This window comes from Tachypleus tridentatus, unplaced genomic scaffold (genome assembly GCF_004210375.1).
Source record: "Tachypleus tridentatus isolate NWPU-2018 unplaced genomic scaffold, ASM421037v1 Hic_cluster_1, whole genome shotgun sequence".
Lineage (NCBI taxonomy): Eukaryota > Metazoa > Arthropoda > Merostomata > Xiphosura > Limulidae > Tachypleus > Tachypleus tridentatus.
The window spans coordinates 32,706,689-32,726,940 of NW_027467777.1; the positions used below are offsets into that span (position 1 = coordinate 32,706,689).

General features: G+C 37.2%; 1 protein-coding gene across 1 annotated transcript in view; it reads left to right on the forward strand.

Annotated features, from left to right (window-relative positions):
* Nucleotides 1-1,563: 1,563 nt before the first annotated feature.
* Nucleotides 1,564-20,252, forward strand: part of LOC143242049 (uncharacterized) — a 33,915-nt gene continuing 15,226 nt past the window's right edge. The window contains exons 1-8 of the mRNA XM_076485389.1: nt 1,564-1,681; nt 3,330-3,434; nt 6,151-6,215; nt 7,224-7,301; nt 10,678-10,772; nt 12,473-12,538; nt 14,118-14,220; nt 16,048-16,115. Of these exons, the coding sequence (XP_076341504.1) occupies nt 3,383-3,434; nt 6,151-6,215; nt 7,224-7,301; nt 10,678-10,772; nt 12,473-12,538; nt 14,118-14,220; nt 16,048-16,115 (527 nt within the window). The 5' untranslated portion in view covers nt 1,564-1,681; nt 3,330-3,382. The remainder of the gene's footprint in view (nt 1,682-3,329; nt 3,435-6,150; nt 6,216-7,223; nt 7,302-10,677; nt 10,773-12,472; nt 12,539-14,117; nt 14,221-16,047; nt 16,116-20,252) is intronic.

The window sequence follows — 20,252 nt, forward strand, 5'->3', positions numbered from 1 at the left end:
ACTTTAGCAATAAACGTACTAACCCTAAAGATGCGTGTGTAATACTTTAGCAATAAACGTATTAACCCTAAAGATGCGTGTGTAATACTTTAGCAATAAACGTACTAACCATAAAGATGCTTGTATAATACTTTAGCAATAAACGTACTAACCCTAAAGATGCTTGTATAATACTTTAGCAATAAACGTACTAACCCTAAAGATGCGTGTATAATACTTTCGCAATAAACGTGCTAACCCTAAAGATGCGTGTGTAATACTTTAGCAATAAACGTACTAACCCTAAAGATGCGTGTGTAATACTTTATCAATAAACGTACTAACCATAAAGATGCGTGTGTAATACTTTAGCAATAAACGTATTAACCCTAAAGATGCGTGTAATACTTTAGCAATAAACGTACTAGCCATAAAGATGCTTGTATAATACTTTAGCAATAAACGTACTAACCCTAAAGATGCTTGTATAATACTTTAGCAATAAACGTACTAACCCTAAAGATGCGTGTATAATACTTTAGCAATAAACGTACTGACCATAAAGATGCGTGTGTAATACTTTAGCAATAAACGTACCAACCCTAAAGATGCGTGTGTAATACTTTAGCAATAAACGTACTAACCCTAAAGATGCGTGTGTAATACTCCAGTAATAAACGTATTAACCCTAAAGATGCGTGTGTAATACTTTAGCAATAAACGTACTAACCCTAAAGATGCGTGTGTAATACTTTAGCAATAAACGTATTAACCCTAAAGATGCGTGTGTAATACTTTAGCAATAAACGTACTAGCCATAAAGATGCTTGTATAATACTTTAGCAATAAACGTACTAACCCTAAAGATGCTTGTATAATACTTTAGCAATAAACGTACTAACCCTAAAGATGCGTGTATAATACTTTCGCAATAAACGTGCTAACCCTAAAGATGCGTGTGTAATACTTTAGCAATAAACGTACTAACCATAAAGATGCGTGTGTAATACTTTAGCAATAAACGTATTAACCCTAAAGATGCGTGTGTAATACTTTAGCAATAAACGTACTAACCCTAAAGATGCGTGTGTAATACTTTAGCAATAAACGTACTAGCCATAAAGATGCTTGTATAATACTTTAGCAATAAACGTACTAACCCTAAAGATGCTTGTATAATACTTTAGCAATAAACGTACTAACCCTAAAGATGCGTGTATAATACTTTCGCAATAAACGTGCTAACCCTAAAGATGCGTGTGTAATACTTTAGCAACAAACGTGCTAACCCTAAAGATGCGTGTGTAATACTTTAGCAATAAACGTAGGTTCATACTTCAGTTGAACTGTATTTGTTTGTGTGTCTTTAGAGCTAGTACCTTCAGCGCGTTTTTGAATTTTATCTAAAACCTTTCACGCTATCAAATATTTCAGTCGTGGATCGAGCACGCGTTTCTTTAATTATTTTTCTTAGTTTTAACAGCTTTTTAGGCTGTGAACATACATTTGTAAGCCTAAATTTTCACTTGTATAATATGAAGAACAAAGTTCTTAATAACCACATACTTCAGGTCTCCCAGATGAGTGACTGAAGAGAAAGAAAGAAAAGACAAGGCAGAGAGAACAAAGACGAATGTTTTTTTCTAAACCATGCTGTATTTATGGTATGCAATAATAAAAGAAATCAATTCTATAAGAATAGGTAAGGATCTGTATTTACCTTTAGCTTTAGTTACATAGAAGGTTTTATAATACAAAAAGTATTGAAACAAGAGAGTAAAAAGTACAAGGCTAAGTTATTTAAAATTGAATTTTTTATCCGTACTTTAGCCTAGGTTAATATGATTACAGTGATCCGCAAAAGTAGAATTTTAAATCATTAATATTCGACCTCTCTTCTGTTAGAAATGGTGTACCATAAAAGCTGCAGAGAGCAACACCATCTAGAATAGAAGATCGTATCAACAGTTTGAGATTAACTTGCATCAAACAAATCGAGCAATTCAATAACAAGACTTGCAAAAGCGTCACTTATATAAAAAAGTCCATAATGAAACACAGCGGAATTTGGTAGAGGGCGTAAGTACTTGCTGTGTTGAAACAGACTTTTTATCGATAGCTATACACACGTCTCTATTCCTCATTCAATGGGGCAAAATTTGGGGTCACGTGCCACCCTTAGTTGCATCACTTGTAGACGGCAACAACAGAGACACTTTAGCAGATAACACACTAAAAAACATAGAAACTTTACATCAGTCTGTTTATATACAAGCCCCATGGACCTTTTAACATACGAGTAGCTTGAAGAGCATCAAATACAAAGTTTATAAAGTAAATTAACATAAATGTTTCTCCAAAATTTGGTTAACTATTTAAAGAACCTTGATAAAAATAAACTAAGTAATATGTCCCCACCCAGTAAATATTTCATCAAACTTCTCCCCATGAGACTACCAAACATTGAGCTCAGTAAAGCTACAAACTTAGGATTAGTCAGTTCACTTGAGGGGATCGTTTCAGTTTGGTGATGGTTGAAGTTCAGACTTTGGTAACGTACTCAGATGAATTTACCAGTTTTATGAAACCTGAATCAGAGAGAGAAGTTATCATAAACATCTGATCTTTTCAGATCATCACCTCTGACCTAACACAAGATATTCAGTTACCGGAGTCACCACAATATAATAAAAGGTTAAATTGACAGTAAATTCATACCTTAAGTAAACATCCAGTATACGAATTATGAGATACATGTATGTACGTATCTTATCTCACATAACACTTGGAACAATAATTTTCAGAAAGCTTACCTAATATCCTTTAGGCTTAACTGTTATATCTGATTTCACAAAACTTTGTGTCGGTACGTTAGTTGTTTCGAGGATTATAAATGACACGGTTTTGCTTTCGTTCCAAAGAGATAGTGGTTATTTAAATGACAGTTTTCAAAGGCTAGGCTTAATAATAATATTTTATAAAGTAATGTATACGTTGTGTACAACAATTAATAATTTTTAATCGTTCTAGAAGTGGTCAAACTTGATGTTATTGGCTAATATTGTAAGAGTTAAAAGACAAACTTGAATACGATGTTCTGTTAGCAGTAAAAAGAAAATATTTCAAACATGAGATTTTGAAGTGATTTTATAGAGTTTACTTTATTTGATTTTAATTAACTACAAAAAAGGGAGGCTTTAAAACCTAAAGTAATATTAATTTTATTATACTTGGTACATATCGTGCGATAATATGTTCGTTTTATGTCTGATATTAAAAAATCAAAAGAGGGATTCTGATATGATAACGTATAAAAATAAAAGTTAAGTAGTATCTCCTATGACCGCTAGGTTTGACGTGAATAAGAACGAGAAATCCAATCACAACTCCAGAGGGATTGACAATGGGAGGACAATGGTTCGTTGTTTCAGTGCCCAGGAGTGGTATTAACAAAAGTAAGTAGTGAAACTTACCCCAAAAAAAAAATTTAAATTCAAAATTAATGTAGAAAGATAAAAATAAGCTCTAGGAGGCCAAACCAAAATATTAACAAGACGTAACAAACATATTATTGTTAATATATAATGAAGTTATAGTGAAACGGTTAAAACTAGAATACTTCCAGGAACAAAAGAACAAATAATTTAATGTTTATCTCATGAAAATAAGATAATAGTATGAGTTTTAAAGTTTTTATTCTGGTAGTTGTTAATAGTGTCGTGAAAAATACTAAATTATTCACTGAAAAACAAATTTGTCATGTGAAATCTTACCATGTTCCTTATTTTGTGATTCAACCCGATTTTCAAGTACTGTTAATAAATTACTAAGCTATAAACATGTATAAAAACCGTATGGTATGAAAAATTCATATGTTTGGATCCTTTAATAATATTAATTGTAAAGTGACATATAGAAACTTATGTTTTGATTTTTTTTCTTCCAATTTTACACCACTCTGTTCAAGGACAAGCTCTCCCCAGTGCCACGAGTGAGAACAGTCAAAAACACCCACCGTCAGATCTCGGGCTACTTGTTACCAACGGATGGTCACATTATATGTTATAACGTTTCCACCACAATCGAAAGGATGGGCATGTTCAGTGATGGGTTCCGAACCCGCAGGTTACGACTATAACGCCGTAAACATCAGGTCATACCTTATGGAGAAATGGCTTATCATAAAACTAAGTACTAAAACCTCGTGCTCTCATCATGACATTAAATAAACGAGATAAAACGAGATTACAGTTATCAACGATTATGTACGTATAAAACTACAACTCCCCCTAGTTGTTCTTTAGGTCAAATATGAGCCAAAATAAATATTAAGCCAAATCTAACTTTCAATTCACCGTTTTAAAAACTGAGTCACGCGCGTTCCGAGAATTCCACCTTTATCAGTAATTCCAACTAATCACAAATCGAAAACAAGGTGGAGGTTCTTATAGTGGTGGACTGTGTGTAAGGTGTTGTTCAGTAAATATTTATACAATATTTAAAGACTACGTAGCATTGGTGCCACAGATTTATTCATCTGAAATATTTCTCCGAAAGGGGCCAAATACCGCCTTGAGGGATCACCTGTTTTAATCACTATAAAATTCTTGGGGTTTGTAGGAAAAGAATATAGAGAGGGTAGCTTTGACATCTTCATATGTTTCAAGCTATTTTACATCAAGATAGTTCTGCAAACTTCGGAATGGATGATAATCAGATGGGACAAGGTCTGGAGAGTAAGGAGGATGTGGAAGTTTTTTCCCAGTCTAGCTCTTCAATCTTTACAGATGTGATCCTTGTTGTATGGGGCCGTGCATTATCCTGGTGTAATACAACACCTTTATGATTGATCAAAGCAGGGCTCTTTTCTTTCAGTGCAACATTCAAACACTGTAACTGTTGACAATAGAAGTCTGATGTGATCGTTACATTGAGTGACAGCAACTCAAAGTGGATCTCGCCAACTATATCCCCCGCCAAACTCTTAACAAGACTTTCCTAAGGAGGAGGTCCATTTTGGGCTGTCCTTTAGCCCGTTTACCTGTACTGAGCCATTGTCTGCGGCGCTTAACATTTTTATAAAATATCCGTTTTTCATCCCCAGTCACTAACCTGTCCAAAAAAGGTGAGTAACGTTCACGAGAGTGCAGAGAAATGCAAATGTTCACTCTTGCTCTAAGGTTGGCTTCTGTCAAATCATGGGGGACATATTTTCCAAGTTTTGACACCTTTCCAAGCTGTTACAGATGACGGTGAACTGTTTAATGGGTTGAATTAAGCTTCTGTGTTAGTTCTTCAACTGTTACAGCACAATCTTCATCAAGTGCAGCCAGCAGCAAGTCATCACCAAACTCAACAGGACGACCTAAACGTAACACATCACTTAAGCTGTAGTCACCTGACCTGAACTTCTGAAACCACCTTCAATTTAGCTTTCATTGAGAGACTGCACCATAAACACCTTGAATGTTTCGTATAGTTTCTGTTGCTCTATTACCTTTTTCAAACTCATAAAACATTATATGCCTAATGTGCTCCTCAGACACATCCATCTTCATAAAGGTTTATTTGATTAATGATTTGAAAAAGTGGAATTGGGTTAGTTTCTTTTATTTGTCTGAACATTTTTATACACGTCCTACTACATATCTTAGTTATTGAAGCCTTCTACAAAGATAGAAATGATTATACACATCCTGTGTTAAATTTTCAGACATTACTTATGGGATGACCTGATATACTAGTTTAGTTGACAAGTTGTTTTAAGTTAGTGAAGCTTACTCTATCATTCAATATTTAAGTCTGCAAGTATTACGTTCATGAAGATTCGTGAAAGGCCTTTTAACACAACCAGACAGTTTTAAAATGGCTGTGTACAGTTCCCTCTCTTTCTTTAGAACTTTTCTAGAACAGTCAGTAATCGCTTTAGTCATTTTTTGTCCTATATTAAAATATTAGATGAAAACTGTTACACCAAGAAACGTTGAGATGCATCGACCTTTCATAAACCAATATTTTGTGATTATACGTCGGTTGGTCTTGCAAAGTTTAGGTAAATTTTCGTTTAGTTAGAAACTAGTCGTATAATTTTCAATACAAAACACAAACTGAAAAAGTTTAAAGCAGACGCCTATCTTACTTTAATATCTCATCACGTGATACTGTTTTCAGGCGTAAACACCCCCAATTCTCAGAAAGAACCGGTTTCACTGAAAGAATGTCCCGACATTGAAGAGGTAAGTTAAACAATTTCTAAATAAATATTTATTTTAAAGCGCACACAGTTATCACTCAACCACCAGGGAGAGGCAGGTGGGGAAAATTTAAGAAAGGGCTGGATGAGTTAACCCTAAAGTTTTTGTTTTGTTTTTTCTCCTACAGATTTCTTGTAGGTCTATAATTTGATTTCAGAGTTTCGCGTCACAAATAAACTACATGAAAATGAAGAAAACAAACACAAATACTGCGAATTATTCACGTTAGTTACCTGTTAACTGGAGAATCCTTTCATGTGGTCGTTTGGATTTGCTCTGTACAATTAGTGTTGGAGCAGATGTAAGCACAAAGTTGTTGAACGTAATATGTTATTTTTTTTCCACCAATCGGTAGGTAAACGAGTTAATGGTATTAGGGTTAAGTGAGTTGTGATTAACTCGATCTCTTCAAACTAACCCCTATGAGAATTTAGGCTAAGAAGAGCAACACGTATGAAAATATTTCCAATTTACAAACAACAACGACTTCTGTTTGGTTTTTCTAGAACTTTCGAGAAAGGTTGATTTTGTCATTCTGTTAAATTTTTTGATACTTTAAAATAACTTCACTCATTAAAAGTCGTGTTTCAAAAGCTTTGTTTCACTAACGTGATCCGTTTTAGGCTTAACTTCCAAACGAATGATAATTGGTAGCCGAGTTGTATAGCAACGTAAGAAATAACGATACGTTTGTGCTTAATTAAGTGGCATTGTATTTTTGGTAATCTAACAATAACTGTGCAGTTACGTCATTGAGAAAAACATTTTCGGAAAAAGTACGAGTGTGGGGATCTAATAACAACGATTGGTGTTGTAAAAAAAACAACATTTAGTAACATTTACAAAGTAACAGCGAGAAGTTACTTTTTGTTACGAGCTTCTTAAACATGTTTTTAGTTGTTTTGTTGAAATTCTGAATCGCGTCTCTGAAGCTTGAGGGCCTCCCTTCCTGGCTACATCTTATTTTATTGATGTATATTTGTCTTCTAGAAGCTGAGACGAGACCTTCGGAATTTTGGAATATTCAATGCGGTGTGGAACTCGAATCCTAAAAACGATTTTGTCCAGGTGGGTTGAGTTGTGTAACGTATCGGGAAGCGATTTGTTGTCCCGCAGAATGTGATGAGACAAATTAAGATAAAAGGTAATAAAAATAGAAAGAAAATATCTAAATAAAAACATTTTCTTTGGTTTTATTTTACGCAACGTATCAGACAGGCGCCCGCCCATCAGGTAGTAAACACAACATAACCTAGAAACTAAACTATGAAAGAATTATTCAAGTGCGGAATAAACAGTACATGGCATATTCTGACGTGTGCATGTAGTGCCCCATAGAAAGAAGTGTGGAACTAGGAATATATAATTATTGTAATGTTTTTGGAAACACGTGGACAGTTTGGTTTGGTTTGTTTATAATTTCCTGCAAAGCTACACAAGGGCTATCTGCGCTAGCCGTCCCTATTTTAGCAATGTAAGACTAGAGGGAAGGCAGCTAGTCATCACCACCCACCGCCAACTCTTGGGCTACTCTTTTACCAACGAATACTGGGGTTGACTGTGACATTGTAACGCTCACACGGCTGAAAGGGCGAGCATGTTTTGTGTTACGGGAATTCGAACCTGCGACCCTTGAATTACGAGTCGAGTGCCTTAACCACCTGACCATGCCGGACCCACGTGGACAGGCACAACAAATTATTCTGGTACATTGATGAGTTCCACCTGCGCTTGGTAATGTCACTTAACTACATCCAGTGTAGCACGTGTCATGATCTGTATGTTAGAATATCAGTCTGAAGACTGGGTGATCTTTTTCACAAACACGTTAGATCTGTAAGGGAGGTTCCTAGACACTTCAGTCCTTATCATAACGGTACCTCTGTCATACAAGACATCAAAAACGGAAAATCTAGAACATCTCCCAACCAAGTTCTCTTATAGAATTCATGAAATGCTTACTTTCAAATAATTTAAAAACACGCATTCAGTCATAAGTTTCTCTTCGCTTACTGTATTCAACCTTACCTTCATGAAAGTCTTACCTTCTCTGGGTTATTATTTTACGAATTCATTTTTATTGTTTTCTGTACTTATACATTTATTTTTTTTAATTAGTTTTCTGTTTCTCCATCATTTTCCTACTGTCATTAACCCTTGTTATGGCGTGGACGTCAATTTACCAACTCACGAAATATGATTATAATTAATCAATTATGCTTGTCATCGTAATTGGTGTTAAGCCTATTATATGTTTAACACCGCGTATTTTGTATAGCCGCTTAAGAATTTAAAATGTATGATAATAGTTATTCAGGGAATTACATTTGCCATATCTATTATCGACGATGCATTTTTCTCAATCCAGAGCTCATCAGGCCAGCTGGGACACAATAAATTTGGTATGCACTCTTTCATTTCTTAAAAAAAAACCCTTAGAAACTAAGTGCAGAATGCAGTGTCAAAAACTATAGTAGGCCTATATTAAAGGCCGTTCCGAACTGTTGACTGCGAGTAAATTTAAAATGCCTTTTTAAATATAAACACTTGTGTTTTCAACCATAAAGATCCAATGCAAAGTTTTTACATGTAAGAAAATACTTGCCTCTTTAAAAGTTTTAAAGTAACTTAACTGACGAAAGATGGCAAAACATTAGAATTCATTTAGGCCTAAGATTTATGCTGAAGTGTATATATTTCACATTATTCTTGTTTGTTTTAGGACAAAAACACATTGGCCTGAACGCTAAAACCAGGTGTTCGATTCACCTCGGTGGATTCAGCAGATAGTTCGATGTGACTTTGCTATAAGAAAACACACACGCACACACTGGCCTGTGTGTTGTGTTCATCCCGGGAAATCTTATCCCAGATTTTAGCATTTTAAATCTGTAAACTTACCGCAGTCCTAAAGAGAAACCTGCATTTAGTTTAATTTGTAGGTTCAAAGACGATATTTATTGCCTTAAGCAGGGGCGTAGATCCTGGGGGAATGGGGTATACACCCCTTCATTTTAGGTGGGAGGTATGGTGCATACAATCATCCCCCCTACAGTTTGGTCTGTTAAATTGTATTATTGCATCACAAGCCTGCAAACTGTGTGTTTGTTCTTGTGATTCTCGTGTTCTTAACAATCTAATTACATAATTAGGCCTAGATGTAGGCAACAAAATTATTCTGTGACTGCATGTTTACAGCTTTCAGGTTCACGTAATCAGAGATTACCAATTTGCAAATTGAACAGTCCACATGAGTGGTTGCAAAAATCATCCCCCCCATCGTGTGTAAAAAATCTACGTCCCTGGCCTGAAGCAATAAATTTCCTAAAATGTTGCACAAAATAAAACTAAATAAAGTTATTTATATGTGTTAGTTTACCATCTCTTACCTGTTATCCGAAATGTACAGTTCCTTTTCCAAAGGAAAATTGCTCGGCATGCCCAGGTGGTTAAGGCACTCTACTCGTAAGCTGAGGGCCATGGGTTTGAATTCCTGTCACATCAAACATGCTCGCCATTGCAGCCGTGGGGGCGTTATAAGGTAACGGTTAATCCCACTATTCGTTGGGTAAAGAGTAGCCAAAGAGTTGGTGGTGGGTGGTGATGACTAACTACCTTCCCTCTGGTTTTACACTGCTAAATTAGGGATAGCTAGTACAGTTAGCCCTAGTGTAGCTTTGCGCGAAATTCAAAACGAAGGAAAATAAATATTCTAGACGTTCGTCTTTCTCAAGTTTAACTGCACAATCACCCGACTTTTAAATATATTGCATGCTAGTAAAATCTGTAGTTTAAACTAGCTTTGTATCAGTGTATTTGAAATGGATTTCAAATTACTGTGCCTTAAGAAAGCAGTAGCTTAATACAACAAATACTAGGTTCTAATAAACAATAACAAAAGTTTATTAAGCCTAACGTTAGCAAAAGTAGATTCGTTAGACCTAACTCTTAGCGCGCTTGCGTGCTCTCATGACATAATGTTTGTTCTATAGATATATATTTAATTTGCTTTTTCAATTATTCCAGCGCATGTTTGTTTGTTTGTTCGTGGAGGGGGAGAACTTATTTGTCAAAATTTGATAAGATATTATTGCGACTGTTTTTTTCTGTGCAATAATTACTGAAACTTGGGTAAAGGTTTTGATCATATTGCACAAACCTGTGTAAGAAAGTTTTTTTTATTATTGTTATTATTATATGCTTTAAGAAATTGTCTGGTTTAGAAGAAGGTTGCCATTATGACAAATATGAAACATTAATCTATCATGTTTGTTTAGTTTCTTTAACAACTTAGATAAAACGACAGTGAAATTATGTTGAAATAATAGATTCAGATTTAAATTGTGAGCAATAACTAGAAACTTTAAAGCAATGTGATTTGAAAAGCAGGAAAACTTAGAATGCGAAAAACTGAATTTCATTTTTTTTTCCGCTACTTTCTTAGATTTACTTTCCATGTGAATCGGGTAAGAAGGCTGATGAAGTGATTGGTTATTTAAGGTCACGTTATATTGGTGTTAATGATGGTTCATTTGTTGGGTAAGTTGTTGACGTAGATGTTTAGGAAGTTTTTCAAAGAATATTTACCTCCCCACTAATTGAAAGAGATTCTATACACCTAAGTTTGTTATTTTTATTCAAATCGGAAAAAAAAATTGTATGTCTATTGAATATTTCAAAATATTGCAGGATTTTAGTTGCGTTATGATATAAATATTAACAACTGAGAGTACAATTTTCATACTTTGAAAAGCAATTTTGTTACGTAATTTCTAAGTTTGATGTCCAATGAAGACTGTCGTAAGAGGGCTGAAAGCTCGCGAAAAGTATTTTAACGTGAACCACGTGTATAATTCTGCTTATTAATTTACTTAGGTATAAGCTTAAACAATAACGGATATAACATTGTTAGCAAACTTAACGAAAACATTGTTATCTACTCAAACAGAAATATTGTTAAATAATGTTTTTATTCACTAGATGAAAGTATTGTTGTAAATTTAAGTAAATAAGCTAATACAGACACTGATTCACATTTAATGATTTATTAAGTACAAATAATGGTGTTAGGCCTAACTAACTAAATATTCTATGTATATATCAGGGGCGTAGATCCTGGGGGATATACATCCCCCTACATTTTAGTTGGGGGGTATATTGCATACAATTATCCCCGCTACATTTTAGTTGGGGGGTATATTGCATACAATTATCCCCCCTACAGTTTAGTCTGTTAAATTGTTTTATTCCATCACAGGCCTACAAATTGTGTGTTTGTTCTTGTGATTCTCGTGTTCTTACCAATCGAATTACATAATTAGGCCTAGATGTACGCTTTTTTAGTAACCGAAATGTACATCTTTAATATAGGCGTGCTTCTAAACTTTTCGATCTAAGCGATATTTCGTATCAGTCAGTAGGCCTAAGTATACATCCAAGTATCGTGGCAACAAGATTACTCTGTGACTGCATGTTTACAGCTTTCAGATTCACGTAATTAGAGATTACCAACTTGCAAATTGAACAGTCCCAGTCCACATAAGTGGTTGAAATATCATCCCCCCCATCGGGTGTAAAAAATCTACGTCCCTGGTAGATATATTTAAAATAAACATGTTATGTTTTATCGTTTTCCTATGTTTAAACATATATTCTATTGTTTAGTCTTCAGTGATTTAGACGGGTTCGCGCCCGAGTCGCGCCAAACATGCTCGCCCTCCTAGCCGTGGGGGCATTATAATGTGACGGTCAATCCCACTATTCGTTGGTAAAAGAGTAGCCCAAGAGTTGGCGGTGGGTGGTGATGACTAGCTGCCTTCCCTCTAGTCTTACACTGCTAAATTAGGGACGGCTAGCACAGATAGCCCTCGAGTTGCTTTGTGCGAAATTCCAAAACAAACAGTGATTTAGAAATGTTCTTTATTTAGTTTCGACAATATGAAACTTTTTTTATACTTTTATCACCAAACAGGACTTCAATCAAGGCGAATTGTTTGCTGTAATATTCATTGAATTTTGTTTCCTTTCTTGAAATATACTTCTGAGGAACATTGTTTCATCTAAACAATCAACTAATAAAGTAAAATATTCTTGTTTTACGTAAAATAAATTAACGAATATTGTTACAATTTTATCACCTGAAAATAAAGCAAAAAACGTGACGTCCAGTCACGCTTAGGAAATAAACTGTTTTGAATATATTAGGGAAAGATCCTGACATAATTATCGTATTTTTATAGAATTGTTCCTTTTTCTGTGTATTATCACCATCACTCCCTCGTGGACGAATTCTGCGTGAAAAGCACGTGAGTAAACAAAACTGTGTAGGAATAAGTAGTGTGTATCTGTTGCCATGGCTGCTAATTTACATGTTTTATTTGGGTAAATTCAAATCTCTAGAGAAAGTATAGCATTGCTTTATGTTAATATGTCGGTCCAATTCATTGTCTAATGTCGGTCTTTTGTTACACAATATGGTTAAAAAGTTGAAACCCTGTAACCAATATGCCTGTATAAAAAGTGACGTAAATGCATTCCATTGGTTTCTGGATATACCGCCAACATATTCAATTAATTTGTTTATCCAAACAATTACATTGGATATTACAGCACGTAACATCTACCCAGGAATCACCCAAGCCTGACAATGGCATTGGTTATTATATTACAGTACCATATAACAATAATTTGAAAAATTGTTGCTTAATTACAGCGATAGTGTCACATCTTCCACAACCAGTTATACACGTGACGATCTAATCCCACGTTCATTATCACGTTATTGTTTGTTGTTGTGTAACAACAACAGGGTACCCCAGTATCCAGTAGTCTCTTCTGATAAACTTATCCATTCGTCGATGGTTCTTGAAACATTGGATGCTCCAGGATATACGAACTGCCACTGCTATGTCTGAAGCTTGAAGTGTGTCATGGTTTCTTATTGTTTTAGTTACCTTGTTTGTAGTTAGGGGATCCGTCCCCATTAATAAGTGTTGTAGCTCTCAACATTCACGCTACATATTGACGTTACTGAGTGTATAACTCTAAGCATTGCCATTATAATAAGTTCCAGTTTTAGCCAGCATTTTCATCACGTTAAGCCTCTCCTCAGTTGTACGGCAAGTATGTTTTCGAACTTAATATGCTAGAAACCGGGTTTCGATACCCATGGTGGGCAGAGCACATATAGTCCATTGTGTATCATTATGCTTAATTTCATAGAACAAACCATCACGTTAAAGTTTATGTCATCCTTTACGCCTCAGGAATGGGGAACTTTCAAAGAGTAAAACTTTACAAAACTGATATAACGAACCAAGCGTTTATTTTCGGAAGACGTCGTTAAATTCAGACTATGAAATCATTTAGTAGAGCAAACAATAGGTGGAAGTGTGGTGCGTTACTGATTTTGACGTTAGGCCTACTTTTACAGTAATGTAACATATGAAGCTTAAAGACCCTTTATGATACAGTCGTTTATCTTTTTACCGGATCGACAGCCAACATTTGAGCTTCATCTTGCGGGAGAACAGTTTCAGTCAGAAATGACGAGAAAAGTAACCAATGTTGAGATGACTTTTAAATGTGAGAATTATTATTATTATAGAGAATCTATAATAAAAGTGGACGCATTTGAAACTCTGAAATAATTCTGTACAGATAATGGTTTTAAAAACATATTAGTTTATTTTTTAAATACATCAATTTTGTGTTAAAGAGAAAATCCGAACAATTCCTCTTTTAAGTTTTTAAATTTTAATGACAAAAAATCTATTTTGAGACGACAAAGATTTAAGACGGCTTGAATAGTAACAAACGTTTTTGTCATTACCCATTCAAGACGACGGCTTAAGGTCTTATGTTACAGGTTTCTTTCTCTTCTAGGGCTGGCGAAAACAAAACTATTGTTTCGAGTGGACTTTCGGAATTCTGGAAGATGCAGGAAACGTTCTTGAAGAGCATCACGTCTACGCTAACTGTGACACAGGTGAATTACACATGGAGTTCACAGATATGGTTAATATAACGCATGTCTATTTACTTTCGCATGCGAAGGGCACTTCTTTAAGGTAGATGGATAGATAAAACAACAACTGTGGAACAGAATAAAAAGAAACGTTTCTATAGAAACTCTTGTCACTCGTGTATGTAAAAACTGGCAAATTAATCAGGGAACTTTGTTCCGCTAATTTAACCGAATTTCTCGTTGCAACGCCCCTGGTGGAATATTTAAAAATTAACAATATTTAATTTGCTTTAATTATTAGTTAAGTGTTTTAAAAGATTTATGTTTTTAGCGCCTCAGTCATACGTAACAAACAATTTAAGGATATTTTCCATAGCACAGGACCGGGCGTGACCTGGTGGTTAGACTGTGACCGGGCGTGACCTGATGGTCAGACTGTGGATTCGGTGGTCTGTGTTACTTGTCCTGTTGCCACAAAAAGCTCTACATGTTTTGCGACTATCGATGTGTTATAAGTGTGACATTTGCATACCACTGTTGGATTAGAGTAGCCAAGCAACTGTCAGCTGATGCTATTTATTAATTAACCAACTTCCTTACAGTCTTTCAGTTTGAATATAAGAACAACTATAGCATATCTCTTACCTAAGTTTCGATTAATACTGTCACAAATTTTATTTACAACTTGAAACGCAACATCTACGATACGTACGTAGTCCGAACGTAAAGGTCAGAAGGTTCAAGCACAGTCATTTTTAATTTAGCAATGCCGACCACATAGAAGGTAAACACTGAGCAACATCCGTCATCTCCACAACTATTTCGAGTAACGTGAATGATTGCTCGAATCTTGGATCTTTCGTTCCACAGACCTGCACGCTAACCCATTTGGTTTTCGATATATTTTCTCAATGAATTGTATCTATGGAAATAACTTAAAACATTTTCCTTAATCAGACATAAAACATAAGACTGCTTTACTTATAGCGCCCCTACCGGTTGCTTGCGGAATTTCACTATAAACGTGGCTTCAACTATTTCTTATTTAGACCAACGCACACAGAGAGAAAGAAAGAACAATCTCCACATTGATTTACTAGTGACCTCTGGTGAGGTGTTGAGAGTAATATTGGAACTTCCTTTTTAGAGTTACAAACTGAAAACTGTCTTAACGAGCTAGCCTGGAACTACACCTGTATAGAGTTCGTTTTGTTTTTTTTTCATTTTTCTTCTTAGCATCTTTTGATCTTATTGTTAGAAACGTCTCCTTAATTTTAAATAGATCTGCTGAGCTAAGGATTGTTTTCCGGTAGAGAGCGTTTATAAGAGCACTTTAAAATATAACATGTTTGATGACACGAGGTATCGAGCGAACGACCTCGCCGACGACTGCATGCAGTAACTTCTTGAACGCTAGTTGATCCAGTTGTACAGCTGTGGATTCCAGAGCCAGCGAGCCAGGTTTTAATTCGTAGAATTCCACAAATTACCTGTACTTAAGCTGTGAGTACGTTATAAAAGTGAGAGTAAATCCCTCATGTGCAGATGCTGACGACTATCAGCATTCTCTAATCACTAATTCGTAGCTTTGCCTTAAATACAAAATATGCGCCTCTATCTGGAAGCCCCCTACTAGAACAATAAATAATGATGTAATTAAAAATGTTCAGTTTTAACATGTTTTAAGATTGTTTTTAAACAGTTAGTTACAAACTGATCCATCAATTGATATTACTAATTCAATATTCAGGGCTTACTATGTCCCAATCGTCCAATTATTAAAACATTTTACTATCAATTGTCATGTTTGGCTAAATGAACAACACACGTTTATGTTTTATGTTTTAGGTTATTGAAGGACTACGTGAATCTTCAAGACTTTCATTCGATTACGTGATGTTTGTTATTCTAGCCAGGTGAGTTGTCACACTGTTGTAGACGGTGTATTTACGTGATGTTTGTTCTAGCCAGGTGAGCTGTCTCGCTGCTGTAGACGGTATATTTACGTGATGTTTGTTCTAGCCAGGTGAGCTGTCACGCTGCTGTAGACGGTGTATTTACGTGATGTTTGTTCTAGCCAGGTGAGCTGTCACGCTGCGGTAGACGGTATATTTACGTGATGTTTGTTGTTCTAGCCAGGTGAGCTGTCACGCTGCTGTAGACGGTATATTTACGTGATGTTTGTTGTTCTAGCCAGGTGATCTGTCACGCTGCTGTAGAAGGTATATTAACGTGATGTTTGTTGTTCTATCCAGGTGAGTTGTCACGATGCTGTAGACGCTATATTTACATGATGTTTGTTGCACTAACCAGGTGAGCTGTCTCGCTGCTGTAGATAGTATGTTTACGTGATGTTTGTTCTAGCTAGGTGAGCTGTCACGCTGCTGTAGACGGTATATTTACGTGATGTTTGTTGTTCTAGCCAGGTGAGCTGTCACGCTGCTGTAGAAGGTATATTTACGTGATGGTTGTTGTACTAGCCAGGTGTGCTGTCTCGCTGCTGTAGACGGTATATTTACGTGATGTTTGTTGTACTAGCCAGGTGAGCTGTCTCGCTGCTGTAGACGGTATATTTACGTGATGTTTGTTCTAGCTAGGTGAGCTGTCATGCTGCTGTAGAAGGTATATTTACGTGATGTTTGTTGTTCTAGCCAGGTGAGTTGTCACGCTGCTGTAGACGGTATATTTACGTGATGTTTGTTGTTCTAGCCAGGTGAGCTGTCACGCTGCTGTAGAAGGTATATTTACGTGATGGTTGTTGTACTAGCCAGGTGTGCTGTCTCGCTGCTGTAGACGGTATATTTACGTGATGTTTGTTGTACTAGCCAGGTGAGCTGTCTCGCTGCTGTAGACGGTATATTTACGTGATGTTTGTTGTTCTAGCCAGGTGAGCTGTCACGCTGCTGTAGACGGTATATTTACGTGATGTTTGTTGTTCTAGCCAGGTGATCTGTCACGCTGCTGTAGAAGGTATATTAACGTGATGTTTGTTGTTCTATCCAGGTGAGTTGTCACGATGCTGTAGACGCTATATTTACATGATGTTTGTTGCACTAACCAGGTGAGCTGTCTCGCTGCTGTAGATAGTATGTTTACGTGATGTTTGTTCTAGCTAGGTGAGCTGTCACGCTGCTGTAGACGGTATATTTACGTGATGTTTGTTGTTCTAGCCAGGTGAGCTGTCACGCTGCTGTAGAAGGTATATTTACGTGATGGTTGTTGTACTAGCCAGGTGTGCTGTCTCGCTGCTGTAGACGGTATATTTACGTGATGTTTGTTGTACTAGCCAGGTGAGCTGTCTCGCTGCTGTAGACGGTATATTTACGTGATGTTTGTTCTAGCTAGGTGAGCTGTCATGCTGCTGTAGAAGGTATATTTACGTGATGTTTGTTGTTCTAGCCAGGTGAGTTGTCACGCTGCTGTAGACGGTATATTTACGTGATGTTTGTTGTTCTAGCCAGGTGAGCTGTCACGCTGCTGTAGAAGGTATATTTACGTGATGGTTGTTGTACTAGCCAGGTGTGCTGTCTCGCTGCTGTAGACGGTATATTTACGTGATGTTTGTTGTACTAGCCAGGTGAGCTGTCTCGCTGCTGTAGACGGTATATTTACGTGATGGTTGTTCTAGCTAGGTGAGCTGTCACGCTGCTGTAGACGGTATATTTACGTGATGTTTGTTGTTCTAGCCAGGTGAGCTGTCTCGCTGCTGTAGACGGTATATTTACGTGATGTTTGTTGTATTAGCCAGGTGAGCTATCTCGCTGCTATTGACGGTATATTTACGTGATGTTTGTTGTACTAGCCAGGTGAGCTGTCTCGCTGCTGTAGACGGTATATTTACGTGATGTTTGTTGTACTAGCCAGGTGAGCTGTCTCGCTGCTGTAGACGGTATATTTACTTGATGTTTGTTGTACTAGCCAGGTGTGCTGTCTCGCTGCTGTAGACGGTATATTTACTTGATGTTTGTTCTAGCCAGGTGAGCTGTCACGCTGCGGTAGACGGTATATTTACGTGATGTTTGTTGTTCTAGCCAGGTGAGCTGTCACGCTGCTGTAGACGGTATATTTACGTGATGTTTGTTGTTCTAGCCAGGTGATCTGTCACGCTGCTGTAGAAGGTATATTAACGTGATGTTTGTTGTTCTATCCAGGTGAGTTGTCACGATGCTGTAGACGCTATATTTACATGATGTTTGTTGCACTAACCAGGTGAGCTGTCTCGCTGCTGTAGATAGTATGTTTACGTGATGTTTGTTCTAGCTAGGTGAGCTGTCACGCTGCTGTAGACGGTATATTTACGTGATGTTTGTTGTTCTAGCCAGGTGAGCTGTCACGCTGCTGTAGAAGGTATATTTACGTGATGGTTGTTGTACTAGCCAGGTGTGCTGTCTCGCTGCTGTAGACGGTATATTTACGTGATGTTTGTTGTTCTAGCCAGGTGAGTTGTCACGCTGCTGTAGACGGTATATTTACGTGATGTTTGTTGTTCTAGCCAGGTGAGCTGTCACGCTGCTGTAGAAGGTATATTTACGTGATGGTTGTTGTACTAGCCAGGTGTGCTGTCTCGCTGCTGTAGACGGTATATTTACGTGATGTTTGTTGTACTAGCCAGGTGAGCTGTCTCGCTGCTGTAGACGGTATATTTACGTGATGGTTGTTCTAGCTAGGTGAGCTGTCACGCTGCTGTAGACGGTATATTTACGTGATGTTTGTTGTTCTAGCCAGGTGAGCTGTCTCGCTGCTGTAGACGGTATATTTACGTGATGGTTGTTGTATTAGCCAGGTGAGCTATCTCGCTGCTATTGACGGTATATTTACGTGATGTTTGTTGTACTAGCCAGGTGAGCTGTCTCGCTGCTGTAGACGGTATATTTACGTGATGTTTGTTGTACTAGCCAGGTGAGCTGTCTCGCTGCTGTAGATGGTATGTTTACGTGATGTTTGTTGTACTAGCCAGGTGTGCTGTCTCGCTGCTGTAGACGGTATATTTACTTGATGTTTGTTGTACTAGCCAGGTGAGCTGTCACGCTGCTGTAGAAGGTATATTTACGTGATGGTTGTTGTTCTAGCCAGGTGAGCTGTCATGCTGCTGTAGACGCTATATTTACGTGATGTTTGTTGTTCTAGCCAGGTGAGTTGTCACGCTGCTGTAGACGGTATATTTACGTGATGTTTGTTGTACTAGCCAGGTGTGCTGTCTCGCTGCTGTAGACGGTATATTTACGTGATGTTTGTTGTACTAGCCAGGTGAGTTGTCACGCTGCTGTAGACGGTATATTTACGTGATGTTTGTTGTTCTAGCCAGGTGAGCTGTCTTGCTGCTGTAGACGGTATATTTACGTGATGTTTGTTGTACTAGCCAGGTGAGTTGTCACGCTGCTGTAGACGGTATATTTACGTGATGTTTGTTGTTCTAGCCAGGTGAGCTGTCTTGCTGCTGTAGACGGTATATTTACGTGATGTTTGTTGTACTAGCCAGGTGAGCTGTCTCGCTGCTGTAGATGGTATGTTTACGTGATGTTTGTTGTACTAGCCAGGTGTGCTGTCTCGCTGCTGTAGACGGTATATTTACGTGATGTTTGTTGTACTAGCCAGGTGAGTTGTCACGCTGCTGTAGACGGTATATTTACGTGATGTTTGTTGTTCTAGCCAGGTGAGCTGTCTTGCTGCTGTAGACGGTATATTTACGTGATGTTTGTTGTACCAGCCAGGTGAGCTGTCCCGCTGCTGTAGATGGTATGTTTACGTGATGTTTGTTGTACCAGCCAGGTGTGCTGTCCCGCTGCTGTAGACGGTATATTTACGTGATGTTTGTTGTACTAGCCAGGTGAGTTGTCACGCCGCTGTAGACGGTATATTTACGTGATGTTTGTTGTTCCAGCCAGGTGAGCTGTCTTGCTGCTGTAGACGGTATATTTACGTGATGTTTGTTGTACTAGCCAGGTGAGCTGTCTCGCTGCTGTAGATGGTATGTTTACGTGATGTTTGTTGTACTAGCCAGGTGTGCTGTCTCGCTGCTGTAGACGGTATATTTACGTGATGTTTGTTGTACT